The 19,123-nt window shown below is 35.5% G+C and overlaps 1 protein-coding gene across 3 annotated transcripts in view; it reads right to left on the reverse strand.

The window, feature by feature from the left end:
* The window catches only part of tasp1 (taspase, threonine aspartase, 1), a 145,175-nt gene that overhangs the window by 37,486 nt on the left and 88,566 nt on the right, over window positions 1-19,123 (reverse strand). For all 3 annotated transcript variants that reach the window (XR_007933617.1, XM_028820567.2, XM_028820566.2), the window contains exons 12-13: window positions 14,640-14,750; window positions 14,294-14,367 (exon numbers count right to left, since the gene is read on the reverse strand). Coding sequence is in view for 2 of the 3 variants with exons in the window: in XM_028820567.2 (XP_028676400.1) it covers window positions 14,294-14,367; window positions 14,640-14,750 (185 nt within the window). In the remaining variant the exon portion in view is untranslated. The remainder of the gene's footprint in view (window positions 1-14,293; window positions 14,368-14,639; window positions 14,751-19,123) is intronic.

Here is a 19,123-nt window from a genome sequence, read left to right on the forward strand (position 1 = left end):
ATATGCTATCAGCTTATCTGTGCCATTCTCCCTCTGCATCTTCTCCCACATCCTTCCCACCAATCCATTCTTTTCCCCACACATTGCAGGCGCTCCATCCGTCATTCATGCCGTAAGTTTGTCCCAGGGCAGTTTCATGTCATTAACACATTTATATACTTATTTAAATGTCTTTTCCTGTGGTTCTACCTTGAATTAGTTTAATACCCAAAAGTTCCTCTGTAACACATAAACTGGAATCCACTCCATGAATGAAGATTGCCAACTGTGCAATGTCAGTCATGTCGGTGCTCTCATCCACAGCAAGGGAATATGCAATAAAGTCTTTTCCCTTTTCCATCAGCTGTGCTTGTAAAGCTTCCATATCCGATCAGCAGCAGCATTTCTGCCAAGGCTTACATTTGAAGATACAGTGATCCCCCACCTATCGCGAAAGCTACGTTCCAGACCCATCAGCGATAGGTGAAAATCCGCGATATAGAAAGACTATATAAATAAAACATTTTTTTTATATAGTTTAAGCCTTAAAATACCCCTCCCACATACTTTAAACACATGTAAACATATTAAAACACACTTTGTAAACACATATGATATGTGGATGTCGGGCTAAGGTTATGAGTAAGAGCTCTCTATTATTACAAAAATCTTGGCAGGGAGATGAGGCTTGATCTTCTCAGAAAACAATTTGACATTACGCAAGAGACATTTTAACGTCACACAAGACAAGGCAGTGAGACAGGACAGCTGCTGTACAGGCTTTTAAATGATCAATTCGCAGAGCGACAATCTTGGCAGAAGCAGCACAAAGCCAGTAGCTAATCTGTCCACTTCTCCTTAGCGCACATTCAACCCTCCCCCCAACCCCTTGATAACGCGAGCAGGAGAGACGCAAAGTAGCAGGAGCATAGCACGCCTCCAGGGAATTGGGCGGGGGAGTGGGGGTGTTTGAGCGAAGCGATCGAGACCACATCATCTCGGAGAGACACTTGTACGACACACAAGACTAGACATTACAACCTTAGAAAGCAAAACCCATGAGATGGTGACTTTTGCACGTCACGCCCTACTTACAAACAATTTAAAACAAGTTCACTGACATCTAACCTAGCAGTTGTAGGAATGCTTTTGGCAAACAAACTCCAGGTGCTTCCAGCTCTTAAAACAACGACAAGCAGAACATGCAGCTTGCCAGCAGATGATCGGAGCACTTTTTTCTTAGCGTGTGTTCAGCCCTCACACCCCCCCCTTACTCTTCCTCCTTCAGAATGTGAGTGGCAAGACATGAGAAAGAGATTTAACCACGCCCGGGGCAGGAAATAAACGACAAATATTGTTTTTACAAATGTTTTCAAATAAAAATGAAAATAATGCATATGTAACAATTCCCATGAACATAGTAATCTCTTTAAATTGTTTATGCAGTAAACCAAACCCGGGGGTGGGTGAGCGAAGCGAGCAGGGGGCGGAACCCCCTAGTAATAATAATAATATTAATAAATCCGCGATGTAGCGGGGGCGCGATAGCTGAACCGCGATATAGCGGTGGATTACTGTACTTGCCTTTTGTCTGGACACAAGACTTCGCACACTTTAATCATACAGTGCTTCAAAAACTCTCCCTCCATAAATGGCCGAGATGATTTGGCCGTCTCTTCTGCCACTATAAAACTAGCTTTCACAGCAGCTTTAGTGAACATAGCCTGCTGTGACACCAGACTCTTTTTAAACTCTTCTGCCTTCTGTAGCTTTTGCTGTGTGTCAGGTTTTTGTACTTGTCCTAATGTTTTGTCTTATAGTGCCGTCTTACGTTATATTCCTTAATTACAGCCACATTAGCTCCACAAACAAGGCACACAGGTTTACCTCCGATGTCTACATACAGGTACTCTGCCTCCCACCTGCTTTGAAAGTCCCTGTTTTTTGAGTCCACTTTTTGTTTGGCCATTTATTTTGGGGGGTAGTTTAAATGTAATTGTAAAAGTGCTAATCGATGCATTAAAACCTGGATTGGATATTTGTTTTAAGTTATAGATACAAGCCTAAAATAGAACTCGCACAGTAACATTTTTTTTGAAATGAGGCTTACTTTTCATACCTTCAACTGAAGTCAGTTGTCAGAATATGTGGAGATTTATTATCTTCTCGTTACCTCTGTTATTGCTTTCTTTCATTATATTTCTTCTCTTAAAAATATTTCCACTCTATAACACACACTAAGTAAAGTTTCCCACAAAACCACCCCTCTATCTTGAAAATATTCTTCTATCTTGAAATTCAGTTTTGTAAAAATATTATGGTGACCATGTTCATTCTGTACTGTACTATGCCTCAGCGTGTTTGACAGCTGCTACATATTCATTCACATTAAAATTAGTCTATCCTATACCAAGATAATATAGAGGGGATATGATTTATAGCAGACTGCATTTCCTTCACTGCTAATTAGAAACTTGGTATGTAAATAAAATCATACCCTTTGTGAATAATTGGGATGATTTTAGGAAAAGGCCTGGTCTTCATCCTAACTGGAGGAGATCTTTTGTTTTATCCCAAAATATGGCAGCTGAAATGCATTGCTGACTCATCAGAGTCAATCTAATCAGCAGCCTTGTGATCTTAAAGCACAGACTATTGTTTATCTCACCTGTTACTAAACTGTAGCTGCTACCCAGAATCCCTGTTGTGGGACACCTTATAAATTTAGTTTTGAAGCATAATCTAAAAAACTTGATAACCAAAGGATAAAGAGCACATACACCAAGAGTAAAAATCAGACCCTCCACTAGGGGTAACTGTATTTTTAATTTAATTCAAATTAAAACAAAAATATAACACCAGTATGGAAACATCCCAGCAGTTTAAAATGCTACTTACTAAACATTTGCTTTAGTGGAAATAATAAGTACACAACACAATCTGATTTGTATCTTCTCACTAAAGCCTGCCTTAATATATCTGATACTATTCCCTTAGCTGAGACATCACCAAATGGTTACACATTCCTTCATAAATCAAGACATATTTAAATTAAGACCATACCAGAAGCCAGTGACGTGCAGCATCTGCTTAAAGTCATTACAAGCAACCCTCTTGTCAGGGTTTGCTAATGAAAATTTTGGAAAGATGTAAATTTCAAAGACACTGTCTATACTCTATATTTATTACATTTTATAATAAAATGCTATTATTTTATTTTGTTTAATTAACGCAAGCCTCTTTAGACAAATGAGTTGGGTAAATTATACTTTTATACTAGAACCCTTGACAAAAATTTTGGAATCACTACTCTTGGAGTATGTTCATTTAGCTGTTGCAAAAAAAAAAAAAAAATCACAGATCTGACACAAAATTATTTTATTTAACAGCTGAACATTCTGGCATTGTAAAACATACCTCAAGAATTGTACTTAATGGTACATTTTCTACTCAGACAAAGTAAAGGAAAAAATTGTACTCAGTATCATTACTATACATTACATTATAATATGTAATTGTTCCCATTCTGAAACACATAGGCTACAATACAGCAAGCATCAAGGGGGTTAAAATGGATGAACTAGAACTGACATTGTTCTAAGACTCTGGTGGCACCAAATGAAATGCTAGTGTGTCAAACTGTTGGAATAATAATTTTTTTTTAAAATTTTGCCTTCATTTTTTTTCTGTATAAAATTCCTACAGTTTCAGGCAGGAAGAATGAGGCAAGAGAGTAAAGTAGGGTCCCGCATAGTGGTTCTTGATCATCATTGATGGTCTGAAAGTCCTCTAATGTTTCCGTCTTCACTTGTTTTTTTTTTTTCAAAAAAGCAGGTTCTTCTGCATGTAGCCCTTGTAACCAATTAACATGCTGTTGAACTGTCATGACAACCTAAACTGACAATGCAGTATGTGTATTGTAAAACTGTCTCTTTCCCTGAACATGTGCAACAAATCCTGGACATTATTAGGTCCATTCTACACTCTCTAAAATACACCTTCAGATAACCATTACAGACTAAAACACTACTACTACAGAACAAAAATATTAATTACTCTTTTAATTTTATTTACAGCAATAGTTACTGAACAACTGAAATATCTTAATTACACAAAATATTAGTAGGACTGGCTTTCTGAATAATAGACTAGAATACATAAGATTACAGAATGAACACGATTTCCAGATCTAATTACTATGAATCACATAATGTTACCTTTTGTACTATCTTAGCAAAATTAAACTTACAGAGCAATTTCCAATGCTCTATTTTCTTTAATGGTAGCCTTTCAATTTGTATGTTATCTCATAAAATATAATCTTTATGAAAATATCAGTTTGGGTTTCACCATAGACACAGTTAAACAGCAGTTTGAGTATTTATTTGAAACTCTTACATCAACAGACTTGAATATAAGCTTGACTGCATCTAGCCAAAACTGAAGTGCTTGGTTGACATGGATTCTAGCTTTAGTTGTCATACTTTTACTGTTTCCAAATCCTTTTTCCTCACACTTAAGAATATTTTAAAACTAGCTGAAGAACCTGGCATTGCTTGTGTATAATTATATAACGGGTTGAGGCAAGAAAGCCGGTATTTAAAGGTTTTTTAACTATTGATCCATTTGCTATTACTGGCTAAATTGCAAGTGTCCTATCTGTCATCTGCAGTACCTCCCTGACAACTATTAATTGTGTATGACTGGATTCCACAATTGCAGTATTTCCGTGCTGGGTTAGAACCATGAATGCTACTTTTTTGTATTTCCTAGTTTACTGTGATTTCACGAATAGATATTAAATTCCACATTTATAAACTGGATGGATTATTGAATAATTGAATCAGTGATATATAAGCTGAGCAAAACTACCAGCTGTTGTGTTGTTTCATCTCGTGAACTGATGATGAAACCTTTGAAACCTCAAAAACTCTGCATGTTCATTTTGATTAAGTTTAATATACATGTAAAATTTCATGAACATCCACCAAGCTATTTTGCAGTAATGTGTGTTTTTTGTGGTGTTAGCTCTCCCATTATGACTCTGCACTGAACTTCTGGAAACTCCATAAAGCCTATTTTTATTTTGCATGAACAACTCCATTTCTCTATGGAATTTTTCAAAGACCTAGGTCATCTACTCAATGGAGGTTCACTTAGGTAGTGTGCTGCAAGATTAAAAAAAAAAAAAAAAATGAAACTTTGTCCATTAATTTGTATTGCTTTACAACAAGGCTGTTAAAATCATTCATTTACTACTTTATAGCTAATTCAAAACAAGCATACAAGGATCATAAATAAGACACTCAGTCATTTAAAGCCTGTTCTTAAATCACCTAAGTTAAGTTTAAGTTTATGGTCAATTTTAAAATCCTCTTTCTCACATATAAAGGCATAAATGTTTTAAAATACCTTATTAAATCACCTAAGTTAAGTTTAAGTTTATGGTCAATTTTAAAATCCTCTTTCTCACATATAAAGGCATAAATGTTTTAAAATACCTTACTGAACGTATTAGTACCTATATTCTAGGCCTTACATTATGAAGTGAAGATTAAGGCCTGCTTAAAAATCTTCTGATGTGCAAAACTAATGTAGAAAACGAAGTCTTTAACTATGAGACAAACAAACTTTGGAATGATCTACTAATAATATCTGAGAAGCTCCAGCTGTCTCAGACTCACTTATTTTAGCACATAATAAATACTCTTGCTAGAGCTGCTGGTCAGGCTATATACGTTAATTTTTCATTTTGCATTTTAATTAACTCTTTCACAGCTGATGTCAACTTTTGTCTAAAGGAGGAGATGACCATGGTAACTGTAAACTGTGTCAAAACCAACCATTATGTTTTTACTTTGAGTCTCGTTGCTAGAAGGAAAGTTGGCTTTGTTGGTTCTGACTGAGATTTCCTGCACTCCCATGAGTAGCAAGGCATAAACAACAGCAAAAATGGCCCTGACACTTGGCAAGAGATCAAAGCGGATGTGTAAAGCAGAATATTCTGGGGACAATGTTTTGCCTATTCTCTCTGAACTGGACCAAGACTTGTCGGACTCCAATTTTGATATAAGCTATTGAAGACAAATGTGATGTTCTGGCGTTAGCTGATTGGTCCCCAGCTATTCGTGGTGCTGAACAGGTTCAAGTAACTGACATGCCAATGGCACTGTTCACCTGGGAGGACTGCCACTTAACAATAAGAGGTAGAAACCAGATTGCAATAAACTGCAACAGTGACCGCTGCTGCTGCCCTAGCCACGCGAAGACAGCCTGGCAGCAAGCCTGCCGCACATTCCTGGCAAACTGGTAGCCACAGCATGCAACAACAGACGTTTTTTGTTGAATTCTGTGGGAAGTCATTGCTTTTCAGAAAACTATATTTTTTGGAAAAAATGTTCAGCCCTCAAAGAGTTAATTATAGTAACTTATGATTAGCCATGACTAAATCCCTTCCATTTTCATTGCAAAAATCTTATATTCAACTGAATTTACCATTGTTTTCCTATATAGTAATCCACAATGTGGCTGATCTAGGACAGTTGTAATCTGGACCAAAAAAAATCCAGTCAATATGTTTATTTTTGTATATTCTGCATTTCATTATGTTTCTCTCTTTGTTTCAACATTATGTTTTGCGTTTATATTTCCTTTAGCCATACCATGTTACACTGTAATCAATGTGGGATCCAAAGGGGAAATGTGCTTCATAAGAATAGACTGAATTGGATTAAACTAAAAGTGTCCTTTGATTACTTGACTTATTTTGAAAAATGTAAACAATCAAATTAATAATGTAACCAATGGGCACATCCATGTTACACTCTAGCAAAAAGAAGAAAAGCTCATTACAAGCAGCATCAAACTAGTATTTAGTTCCAAACATTGTGTACATCAGTCAGTGGTTTGTAAATCCTGCAGTAGTCATGCATCTGGAAGTCTGAAGGAAGTCTAATTCAAAAAAAAAAAAAAAAATAACCATCATTTAGTGGAGATAATATCGGCAACCAATGTAAGCCTCATAATTTAGTGGTGCTTCCAGTCAGCCAGTACAAAAAGTCATATCGCTATTTTTACATATGGGTTTTAACCACAAAGGGCAATGTTTGGAGGCATATGGGAAAAGGTCAAGGAGTTTACCAGATAATTTGAAGATGTGCCAGATGTGTCCATTAGAGAGGATTAATAAGAAACATCTATGCTACTGCAGTTCACTTACTTGAACTGTACAAAGTACAAAATGGATAATATCAGTGCACATGATTTCATTGCTTAAAAGCAGAAGCTTTGGTAGTCCTGTGTCTTCCGTTTCTTTAGGTGCAGAAGAGTATTTAAATACATCAACAAAATTAAAATATTATGTTATCAAAAAGAAAACTGAAAATGTTAACAGCCATTAATTGCATTAATATTTTATGAAGATAATTCAAAGCGATAGTCTAAAATATTTACAAAATAGAATAATAGCGGGGTAAGATGAATTGCTTAACTTTAGTTTTAGTCTGACACAAGAACTAAACAAGACCTTTGTGAGACAACATGCAGCCGATTCCTTTCTAATGCATTTTTTTGTCATATGCAAGGAGTGATCTGCTCACTAGACACACAGTAGACAGCAGCAAGAGCTTGAAGCCAAATTGCATTTTCAAAAGAGCTTTGGCACACATAACCTAAACACTCAATTTCTTTCCAATCATTGACTTCTGCAAAGCAGAACATCACCTTCATGGACTTATATAAAGTACAGTTGAATATGTGGTGTGTTTTAAGCAGGAAGAGCTATTAAGCTCAGTTACGGTGTGAAGTGCATTGGCCTGAAATTATTCAGATGCAGGGAAAGTACTGTAAATACCAATAAATTCAAAAACATTTCTGAGTGATCATGTTCGGGTTCTTGAAAAATATTTCTCTGTCGACCTTATCCAAACCTTCCAGAAAAACAATATCCTAATCGTCAAGACATGAGTAGTGAACAATTGGTTTAAAATGCATAATAATGTAAACCATTGGTCCTCAAGTTCAATCTTGCAAGAACTAACTGCAGGATTTCATCCCAACAAATTTCTGCTTTTAATTTGATTCCTGCTATGAATAAGCAAGCTGTTATTCCCTATTTCTATGTGTTTTTTAACAATCCATATATTACAAACTAATTATGCAAAATTTTTATTAAATGAAACAAGAATGTGTGCGTCAGATGGGAAAAAAGTAATTATTTTTGTGATCATAATAATTACTTAGGAATGTTTTGCAATAACTACAGTTTGTTTTTGGTTTTTTTTTGGGTCTAGTGACTCCTGACTAACTGGTATGAGAAAACACCCATATATGAAATAAAGTTCAACTCGCCTTCATGTATAGTTCTGCAAGACAGCAAGCTTTCTGGAGCTCTCCCCAATTTCTGGCCCTCTAGACCCAAAAAAATATATATTTTTTATAAATTTCTGGACCATATTTTATTCAGGAAATAATCCTACTACTATAAAGTGGAAACCAATAGGTGTTTTTGGCAAATGATAATAGTCTTGATATCTGATTCTTTACCGGTAGTCCTAATCCTCTAAGAGCCATTCCCGGAAGGTAAAAATTTAAAAATTTCAAATACACACATGCAGCATATCATTTTAGACTGTTTCAAGGTCAATAATTATGAATATGATGCTATTCTAGAACCTTTACTCAGAACCTAGCCCTCTATGGACCTCTATTAGAGGGTGAAAAACAAATTTCTATTACAAAAGACCATTTAGACATAAAATATTTAAAGTGAAGCAGACATTTTAATATGACACATCTGCTCTTGTTTATTATGTAATTCTACCTCATGAAGAACCAGTGTTAATTTTGACAATACATTTTGATTTAGTTTTAGTCTTAGTCTTCTGACTAAAAACCGCATTTTAGTTTTAGTCACATTTTAGTTATTTATTTATTATTAGTTTTAGTCGCCAAAAAGTAAATTTAATTTTAGTTGAGAAAAAGTAAATCTGTTTTAGTCAATTGAAAGTAAAACTAAACCAGGGCTATTCAATTACAATTTCGGTTGGGGCAGATTTTCAAACCAAGAAATTTAGCTGGGCCAGACATTTTCAGCAGTCGGTAAGAAGAAGGTAATGACAAATATTTAAATCAACACAAATTAATGTATTTAAAAACATTGTTTCCCTTTTACATTTGGTCACATCTGACACAGGAACATCAAAAATGTATAAAAAAAACAACAAAAAAAGGAATAACTGAACAGAATCTGAGATAGTAGCAATACTTTTTTTTCCACTTTTGAAATAAAAAAATAAACATTTAGCTCACATCTGACCCAGGCACATCTGAAAGCGCACAAAATAAAAAAGTGCACAGCATTAGCAATAACATTTGTTTCCCTTTTGAAATATGGGATCCTCCCCCAATTTAAATGGGTGGTCATGACAGGCAAGGGATTTTTTTTTTTATAGAACTTAAAACTATTTCATTCATCCATTCGTCCAATCAGCAGTGGCGTGTACTTAGAATTATTTTAACAAGCACGTTTCCATGTCTAACGTCATCATGACTCAGCACCCAATGCGGGATATAAATCAGCCTTTATGCAGCTCAGGGATATGCAAGAGGGAGCCCATATCAACACACATATTAACGGCACATACATTTAACAATAAAAAAAAAATGGCCTTTTGCATCTGTTACAATATAATTAGTGTAAATTTTCAATTATTTCATTCGCAACTGCTGAACTAAGTAGAAATGATAATCGCCAAATCCTATTTTTGGTTGCATTTGAGACTATTTTATTTGCAGTCTATAGCCCTGGCAGGACCACAGGCTGGGCCACTCGGAGGATGCTTCTGGGCTGCATGTGGCCCACGGGCCGCCATTTGAATATGCCTGCTCTAAACTATTATACTGACATGCACAATAATGAGCCAAACCACATGTTGTGATTATTGAACATAAAATGAAGAGTAGGAGTAGAAAGGATTTAGTACAAAAGATCTTGGTCAGATAATGGCATATTTTGTCTGTCATCACAGGTTTCTGGCCCTCAACATGCCTTAGTTATGCTGCTACATTATTTTACCAAAAATACATATGACATTAGTGCTTTTACTATGTTCTTCACATTTTAGGAGTAATGCTAATAAACATTAGTTTCCCCTCAAAAACCACACAAATAAAAGAAATTTAGTGTTTGAATATTCGTATTCAGCAGTGAAGCAGTGCGGTTTTGCTGTACTATACATATCATATTAATTGGGAGATTCGCTTCAAGCACTGAAATCCTAAATACATTTTATGTCAGTATTAACAAATAGAGTGGCTCATTTTATCAATGACTGACAAGCAAAACAGCTACTTCATTTAAAACTCGCCTCAATTTTTAATTGCTATGACTGTTGTCATCATTGCCACTGTGCCCATATGTGTAAGTGGATATATGCAAGGTGGTTTCACTCGCATCCCTGAACTGTATCCATCACTTATAAAATGGATGGATGTGTGGACAAATGTGTACATGTGATCATATAATCAAGCAACGATTGCGAAGCTTCCGTTACTTTATCAGGACTGTGTAGGACACTGTATTAAAAGCAATTAATCCCCCCTGTCATTTCATCTTCTGTAACAAATGCCTTGACAGTACAAGCTAAACAGTTACAACTCATATCTGTGGCTGGGCGCATGTGACTGCACTCTCAAAGCTGCACAAATCCATTTCTTAAGTAACTCTTAAAGAGATAAAACTGGCAGTAACAAAAGCTTGTGTTTTGACATTTTCTTCATCAATATGCATGTTTTCCCCAATCGCACACTAAAATTTTCGTCTGGGTGGTAATTAAAGTTGATCCATATGTCTGACCACTTTTTTCATATTTCATATTAGCCGTATATAGCAGAGCGCAGCAGGATTCTGGCTGACGTGATGATATCCTTATGGCGCCCAAACTAATGCTAGCCAATTAGAAGCGTGCAAGCAGGTTTTAAAAATTGAACCACTGCATTAAGCTTATTTGTTGGCGGACCATGTCATGTGTAACAAAAATGTGCAAAAAGCTTTACATCGCTCATTGTCCAGTTGTCTGTTTGTAATACTTTTGTCTTGTTTAGTTTAATCAAAAATTATTTTAAAAGCATTTGACTTAGTTTTCATCATTAATAACGCATTTTTATTTCATTTTTGTTCAGTTTTCATCACAAAAAATGTCATTGTACAAGTATTTTTGTTTTAGTTTTTATCAACAAAATTAACACTGCCAAGAACTGAACTTAAGCTCTGTGTTTTGGCAAGTCCACTCAAAGAAAATAATCAATTCCATTATTTCTGCCAATACAGTATATACAGTCCAAAAACAGACATATAAACAGTATGCAATCCTGAAAAACATAAATTTAGCCGTACATATTAGTTTAAATGAGGTCATTATTTCCAACAAAGTCTGAAGTAAAAGAGAAACAGCTATTGTTTACCATGAGTCCTTTTTTAGTATGGTAAATCTACTAGCAAGACTGAAGTAGGTTCCTGAGCATTATTATTGACTTAGTCTAAAGATAAGCAGGAAGGCTGTATGGAAAAAATGTCCTGATTCCTAAGAAATAAACTTTAAAGGACTGTAAATTCAAGGTAAATGCACTTTCTTAAATCAGTTATTTATAGATTATATTATTTATTTGTGAATCCAATTTGCAGATAATACAAGAGCATCTTAAAATCCAAATAGAATGAATAAAAGTGCTAGGTGTAAATGGGAAATGTCACCAACGTCAGACAAAAGGAAATAATTAAAATACAAATTGCTAAAAAATATGGCTGGTACAAGACCTTATTCACCTTATTTATGAAAAGGAGTTGAAGAATATTTAAAATTATTTTAATGCCATTAATATATCAGTTTTAACTGCACCTCCTACTCACACAACAAGAATGCATTATAAGCTCTTCTGAGACCTAAAGACAAGAGGAGGACAAGTGTAATCAAAAGGAAATGTTGGGGTGCAAAGCATTTCCTTGACCTGTATTATGATCTGACACTTATTGTATACAGGGTGAGTAAAATTATGTCAACACTAATGGATTATTTTTATCTCAATCATCCCTTTCCACGTCAATGGATAGGTCGTGGTGGACCATTGCCATGGCCTCCACACTCCGCTGATTTGACACTTTGTGATTTCTGGTTATGGGGTATGGTGAAGAGACGGGTGTATAGCAGGAAAGTTTGTGATATCAATGACCTGAAGGACAGAATACAGACTGGTATCATCTATTCCCCGTGGAATGTGTGTCCAGGCTTTACATGGTACTGTTGCTTGTTGGTTTTTGTGTGTTGAACATGAAGGTGAACAGGTTGGGACTTTCCTGTAAATCATCTTGCACATGAAGTATGTTTTGTGAATAAATTGTTTCTGCCATTCAAAGGTTAACATAATTTTGACTTACTCATGCAATTAATTGCTAAACTGGTTCTAATCAGGAAAGAAAAAAACAGCTAATAAAATGTGAAATAACTTTGGCAATAGTTTAGGAACATTATATAATTTTATAATTATATAAACTATTTAATCTGTTGATTGGGAAAGAAACATTTTTCAAAACAATATGCACAAGCAGAATTTTTTTAATATTGAAATTGTAAATGATTCAGACTGAAGGAAACACACAAAAATAATAATGGATTTGTGCTGTGATGTGATATTTTGCATATAAGTTGATAAATATTTTGTATGTCTTTATTTGTAACTTAGGCAAAACTAAGTCAGGAAAGTGAATTTTACGAAAGATTTGGGGAAGTGCCTGAAACACGTTTGTCAAGTGTTTCTCTGCTAAAGTTACTCAGTCAACCCCCACAAGAAAGCCAGGCTGCCTAACTGATAAGCTTTAGCTTAATATATGGTTTGGACGGTAGGTATGAAGGTGTTCTATTCCCCCATTGGTCTGAAGTATGGCTGTTTGGAACTGGCTTGTATCAGAAGCCTTTAAGTACCATGACGTCCTATTGGCTCTAGGGGTTGGATAGAAAATCTATAAATTTGCTTGCTTACCTCACACTCTCTCTCTTACCAAACTGCTGAATAACCATCTCAAACCATGAACTGACAAGGACAGCACAATGAGGAGCGCAGCTCGGCAGCCATATTGAGACAGGCATGCGGCCTGTTCTGAAGAAAGCTGACCACAAAATGATGCCTTAACTAGAGACATTTTAAGTAACTAACAAGTCTGGGTGCCACCTGAAACTACACATCACCATTTATCAAGTAGTATGGTTGCCAATATTCAAATATACTTTGCATATTGTTATTATTTATGAATATTATCAATAATACATTGTTTAAATTGTAACTTAACTCCTGCTTGTCTTTTACTACACGTAATTGCCTGAGGTTATACATGTAGAAGGGAAGGTGGGGAGAAGTTATATACTATAATACCTTATAAACAGTGGTAAGTCTGAGATTTGAGGCATTCTGACAAAGGCTACATATTAATAATACAGGGGAAAGTAGAGCAATACAGTATATTACCCTACCAAGACAAAACAGTTTGTGTACATTAAAAAAAAACACATCAACAGGGGCATATATAAAGTTTTTATTCAACAAATGAAAAAAATATCAGTGTCCACAGTACTGTATATAATAATTGCCAAAATGAAAAGATTAATCAGTTTCAACAAATGTCACCACTGTTTTCTACATAAGTGAAAAATCCCAAACTGGAGTTACTCTGACCATAAAAAATGCAAGACACTCTAAAACTACTGAAAATATACCAGATCATAACACCTTATTAGCAGTCACAGTCCTGTTTCTAACACACCAATTCATAGCTTAAACCAAAGCTGAAATGAAAATTTAGAAGAAAAAAAAAATGAGATAAACAAAAGGGAAGAATAAGAAAATAGATCTAAAAATACTTGTTTAATGAAGCTTAACTGCTTCTTCAGGCAAACAAGCATTAAAGTTAGTTTTACATAGAAAGTAAAATATTTCCTGAATGAAAAATATAAACATATATATCCCAAATAATTCTACTGCTGCAAATGTACTGGCCATGGCTGGAAATTCTAAACTGTAACCTAATCTATGCAGTGATAAAATTATACAAATATCCAATCACTGCATTTTACTTCTGCACAGTAGAAAAGATCTGAAAATTCTGTAGTTGGAAAGATTAATACTTCAAATCAAGATTATTTTCTAAACTTGCAATATCTTACATTTTAGTACCTTAAGAACCTACAAAGAAAAATGTCAAAAGGTGATCAGCACTATAGTTTTTCCAGAATCACATAAGAGAAGCAACCAAATATGCTCCTACCTTGGCTTTCCCATCTTGAGCTGACATATAACCAACACACATGCTCTCTGTTGTATGGCTCCACAAGAATTCCACTATTCAAAAAAATAAATAAATAAATAAATAACACTTTCAATGTTTTGTACTGATGGTAGGATTTAAACCATGTATACTTCACTTCAGCACACAAACAAAAACCACAACATGGTGATTGGTCATCATCAAATAAATCTTAATAATTTAAAATGTTGCCTTTATAAATTCATCAGAAACACGGACAGACTCACAAACACATGTGATTCCATGAAATCCCCATAGCCGTGTGTGTATTACAAAGTCTTATAAATAAAGAAATAGCCTTACATACCTAAAAGTGCCTGAATGTTCTGAGATGCCTCAGACTGTACAGCACACCTGCAGGTTCTAAGGACTATTACACCTCCAAGTACGCACTCTTCACTGGCTAAGAATGAAGAACCTATAAAAGAAACACTTTATCTGAGACTATAGCACTTGAATTTTATATAAATACTTATTATACTAAAATGTGTACAACTTCTTGATTTTTTGTATTAAAGTTAAGGTCAAAATGATCCTCACAAAACACCTCTCAAACAAACAAAGATGTTTTATTGATCATCCATCAAATACCTAATGGAAAAAAAAATAGTGTCAACCAGAAAAATGCCACATTATTTTGTAAAGAAAGAAAGGTTAGTTAAAAATAAGAACAGCTATCATGATAAAGAGACAGCAACATCAAGCCCTAAAAACAGAACAATAGAATTTTATTAATATTGAAAAACAAACACTACCAGAACTAAAACACAAATATTAATAGACTGACATGAACCACTAAGAACATGTATTCTGTGTTAAAATATAACCTTTGGACTCATTTTAAATACCAAGACCAAAGGGACATCTACCATACAGGCAGGCAAATCAACCCCTACAGTTTTGAGGATCCATATGGTGTTATATCCTATGGCAATTATGCAGACTTTAATGGTAAAAGAGAATTTCAAAATTGTCATATTCAGTATTTTTTTTTTTTACATTTTGAACAAAGAATGTGTCAGACAGGATAACAGAGGACTCTATATTGATCTGGAGTGAATGTACACTGTGATGGCCTAGTGCCCCATTCAGTGATGGTCCCGGCCTTGTACTCAAAGCTGTTTGGATAGTCTCCTGCTCCCCATAAATTTGGACCAGATTAAAGTAGTTTGACAAGGAAAGGCTGTAATCAAACAATTTCAACACCCCATTTCTGATATGAGCAGGTAATTTGAAACAGGCAGAGCTGTTGGGTAACATTCCAGCATCCAGCTTCTTATTTCAAGTCTTCAAGATGTTGTTTCTTTCTATTTTTTCTGAGCATAAAATAAAATAATTTAAGACAACATAATAGATTTATGCTGGCAAAAAGCAGACATAAAATAGTTTTAGATATGTAATCTAATTTAATGTGTACAGGAAATTGAAAATAAATTGTAATGCATTTTAAATCACTTCAAAGGGAAAGAAATTCAAATTATTAATTATTCAAGGAAAACAACTAAAAAAAATATCATGGGTATTGATACATGTGCCCTGATGAGCATTTGATCATACTTTTAAGGTGGTTTAACATTCCATTTTACCATGCAGATTTAACAAAATGATATGAGTACTAGGGCAGCAAGGGGACAAAGTGGTAGCGCTGCTGCCTCGCAGTACGGAGACCTGGGTCCTCCCTGCGTGGAGTTTGCATGTTCTCCCCATGTCTGCGTGGGTTTCCTCCAGGTGCTCTGATTTCCTCCCACAGTCCAAAGACATGCAGGTTAGGTGCATTGGCAATCCTAAATTGACCCGCATGTGTGTGCCCTGTGGTGGGCTGGCGCCCTGCCTGGGGTTTGTTTCCTGCCTTGCGCCCTGTGTTGGCTGGGATTGGCTCAAGCAGACCCCCGTGACCCTGTAGTTAGGATATAGCGGGTTGGATGATGGATGGATGGATATCTTCTTCTATAATACACTACCGTGGCTGTTCGTTTGCCTGTCCAGGATTTTAAATCACCTGTAGCTCGCAAACCGTTTCACCTATTGACTTGAAATTTGATACACATATACTACGTGATGTCTACTATCCGCTTTCGGAGTGATGGTTTTATTACACTTTTTATTTTTATTTTATTTTATTGTAGAATCAACTCTCGGCAGCGCGCAGCAGGGCGGCCGTGCGATGCATGCGTACGGGCACCGTTCTCATTCCCTACCACTTTCACTAATCATTCTTGAGGCAGATTGAAGACTTAAGTGCCAGATTAAATGAAAAATTAAAGAAAACGTACTAAGTAATTGCAACACAAAAACTAACTTAATCAGTTTTAACGCAAAAAGATGCCAACGAAACAAGAGAAGCAGCGGGCCGCTAGGGTGGAGTAAAGAACAACTGCTCAGGAAGCAGCAAGCACATCAACATCTGAGCAAACGAATGCTAAACGTAAAGAGAAAGAGGATGAATACTACGAATGCTCAAGTCAAGTGTGTTCACTGCACGTTATCATGCAGTGCGCCATTACTGGTGAGTACTATAATAGGGAAGTAATAGAGTAGTTACATCTGTTTTATTCAAATAAAAAAAAAAAGTTTGAATACATTTTATCCTGTGTAATTATGGCAATCACAACTGGCTGTTTAGTCTTCTGTTATACAGAATACCATATGATGGTGCCTAGCACCACTCCCACTTCAATCAAGTTATCCTTTCTGTCCTTGGAATGGTACATCAAGAGAAGAAAAATCATTACCAATGAAAGACTAAGTACTAAAGCTTAGTTGTGTTCCACCAAAATAATGTAGCCTGTTCTGCACACGGCAGAACTGTTAGATGGGAGCTAGCTCTAGTCAAACAAACATTCATTTATCCATTTGAAATAAAGGTAGACCCCAGGTGTTGATTTTTCCATAATCTGCACAGACTAGAGTTGTATATTTCTTTTTTCCCATTGCCAGCTGAGCTTGCTTCCACCATTACTATGCGTATAAGGTACCTTAAGAAACTAATCAGTATTAACTATGGACTTGCAGCATTTTTACATAGGAATTAAAAATTGCTTTCTAAACAGAGTTTCACTTGTTATGAGCTAGCAGTGGAGTGAATAACAGGCACCTGTCAATATGTTACTGTTCATATGGGTCTGCTGTTCAGTACTATGCCCAGCAGGCATTTCAAGGAAAAAAAGGATGTAGTTAAAACCCAAAGCAAGGGACAGAAGCAGGAGAACAACTATAAGGTAACCAGAGCCAAGAATCACGGGACAAAGTCGAAGTCAAGGATGATTGATGAAAGTTCAAAAATACTAAAAAAAAAACAAAAAAAACAAAGCAAATAGTTCTAAAGGTTTGAAGAGTTTTGGAATCTGCGTAGTATTCTCTTTGATTAACTTTTATCCCGTTACATCTTGATTGACAAAGCCACAACCTGTGAGGACATGCCCACTCCAGGATGGTCCTGGCAACAGGAATCAAAAATCATACCATTGGAAGGAACCAAAATGGAGGCAATAAAATGATCCTAATCAAAAATCAAGATCAAAAACTAGATTAAATTTACCAGGAAAAACTGAAACCAATGGATTCCTTAAGGTAAAAAAAAAAAAACTCCAATAGAGGAAAAAGTTTAAATAGAGAACAGAACTTGTGGGTGATATGCAAATATTGTTCAAAATAGGTGACCCAAGCATTCAGAAACTTGCAGCTTCATAAAATTTTAAGAAAGGAGTTGTCTCATTTAAAATTAACAGTCACCAGACAATATCTTTAGCACAATAACAGAAATCTACTTCATGATATAACATTCTCAGTTTTGCCTATTGTAATTTAAGGCTGAAAGGGACCAGAGCCAACAATGACAGCATCAGCTGGATGCCAGGAAACAACTGTGGACATGGCACCATTCCAATCAAAAAGCTCACTCACGTAAGCACCACCACTCACACTTGCATTTGGGAAATAACCAATTAACCTAAAATGCATGTCTTTGGGAATGTGGGAGAAAATCTAGAGTACTCTGAAAACCCATGTGGATACACGGAGCAACATACAAAACTCCACATCCTGCATCAGTTAGACAGTAGCCCTGACCACTGTAACATTAATACTACCCTTCCAGAATGCTGGTGCTCATGAAAACACCATCACAATATGAGAGTTTCTTGTTAAAATAACTTCATTTTTTAATCAATGTCAATAATCATGATTCCAAATACAGTCTAAGCATATACTCATTTCACAGTGCTCACCCCACCCACCAGCTCTGATTTCATTTATAAATGAAGATTCACTGCTTTTTCATTTGTAGACTGACTACAACACAAGGTACTGTTGCAAGAGACATATGTGTACTTCTAGTGTAGTGAAGTTCTTAATTGCCTTTGCTATTTTTATTTCATCCTTCATTTAGCTGTCTGGCCTCTCCTTCAGACACTCCTTGTGGTTCTTTCCAAGATCTATAATATCTGGTAGTGATAATTATGCCAAAGGCTCTAGGTACTGCTCAGACCCTAAAATATAAACTCCTTTCTCTTACATTTGCTTCCCTGCGTAACTGTTATAAAAAATATGTTGTTTAAGAAACACAGGAAATGTAGCCTGTGGTAGTAACCACAAAAGCATGCTGCCAGCAAAGTCAGTCAAATACTTCAGTAACAGCATAAATTAGTTTGTATAAAAAATATGTGCTATGTACTTGACCATACTTTGAAAATGACAAGTTTACATTTTGGATGAACAGACAATTAAACTGATACTGACAAGTTACATTTTCATTAATTTGGTTAATCAGCTCACACAAATTGTCCACAAGAT

Source organism: Erpetoichthys calabaricus, chromosome 15 (genome assembly GCF_900747795.2).
Source record: "Erpetoichthys calabaricus chromosome 15, fErpCal1.3, whole genome shotgun sequence".
Classification (NCBI taxonomy): Eukaryota; Metazoa; Chordata; class Cladistia; order Polypteriformes; family Polypteridae; genus Erpetoichthys; species Erpetoichthys calabaricus.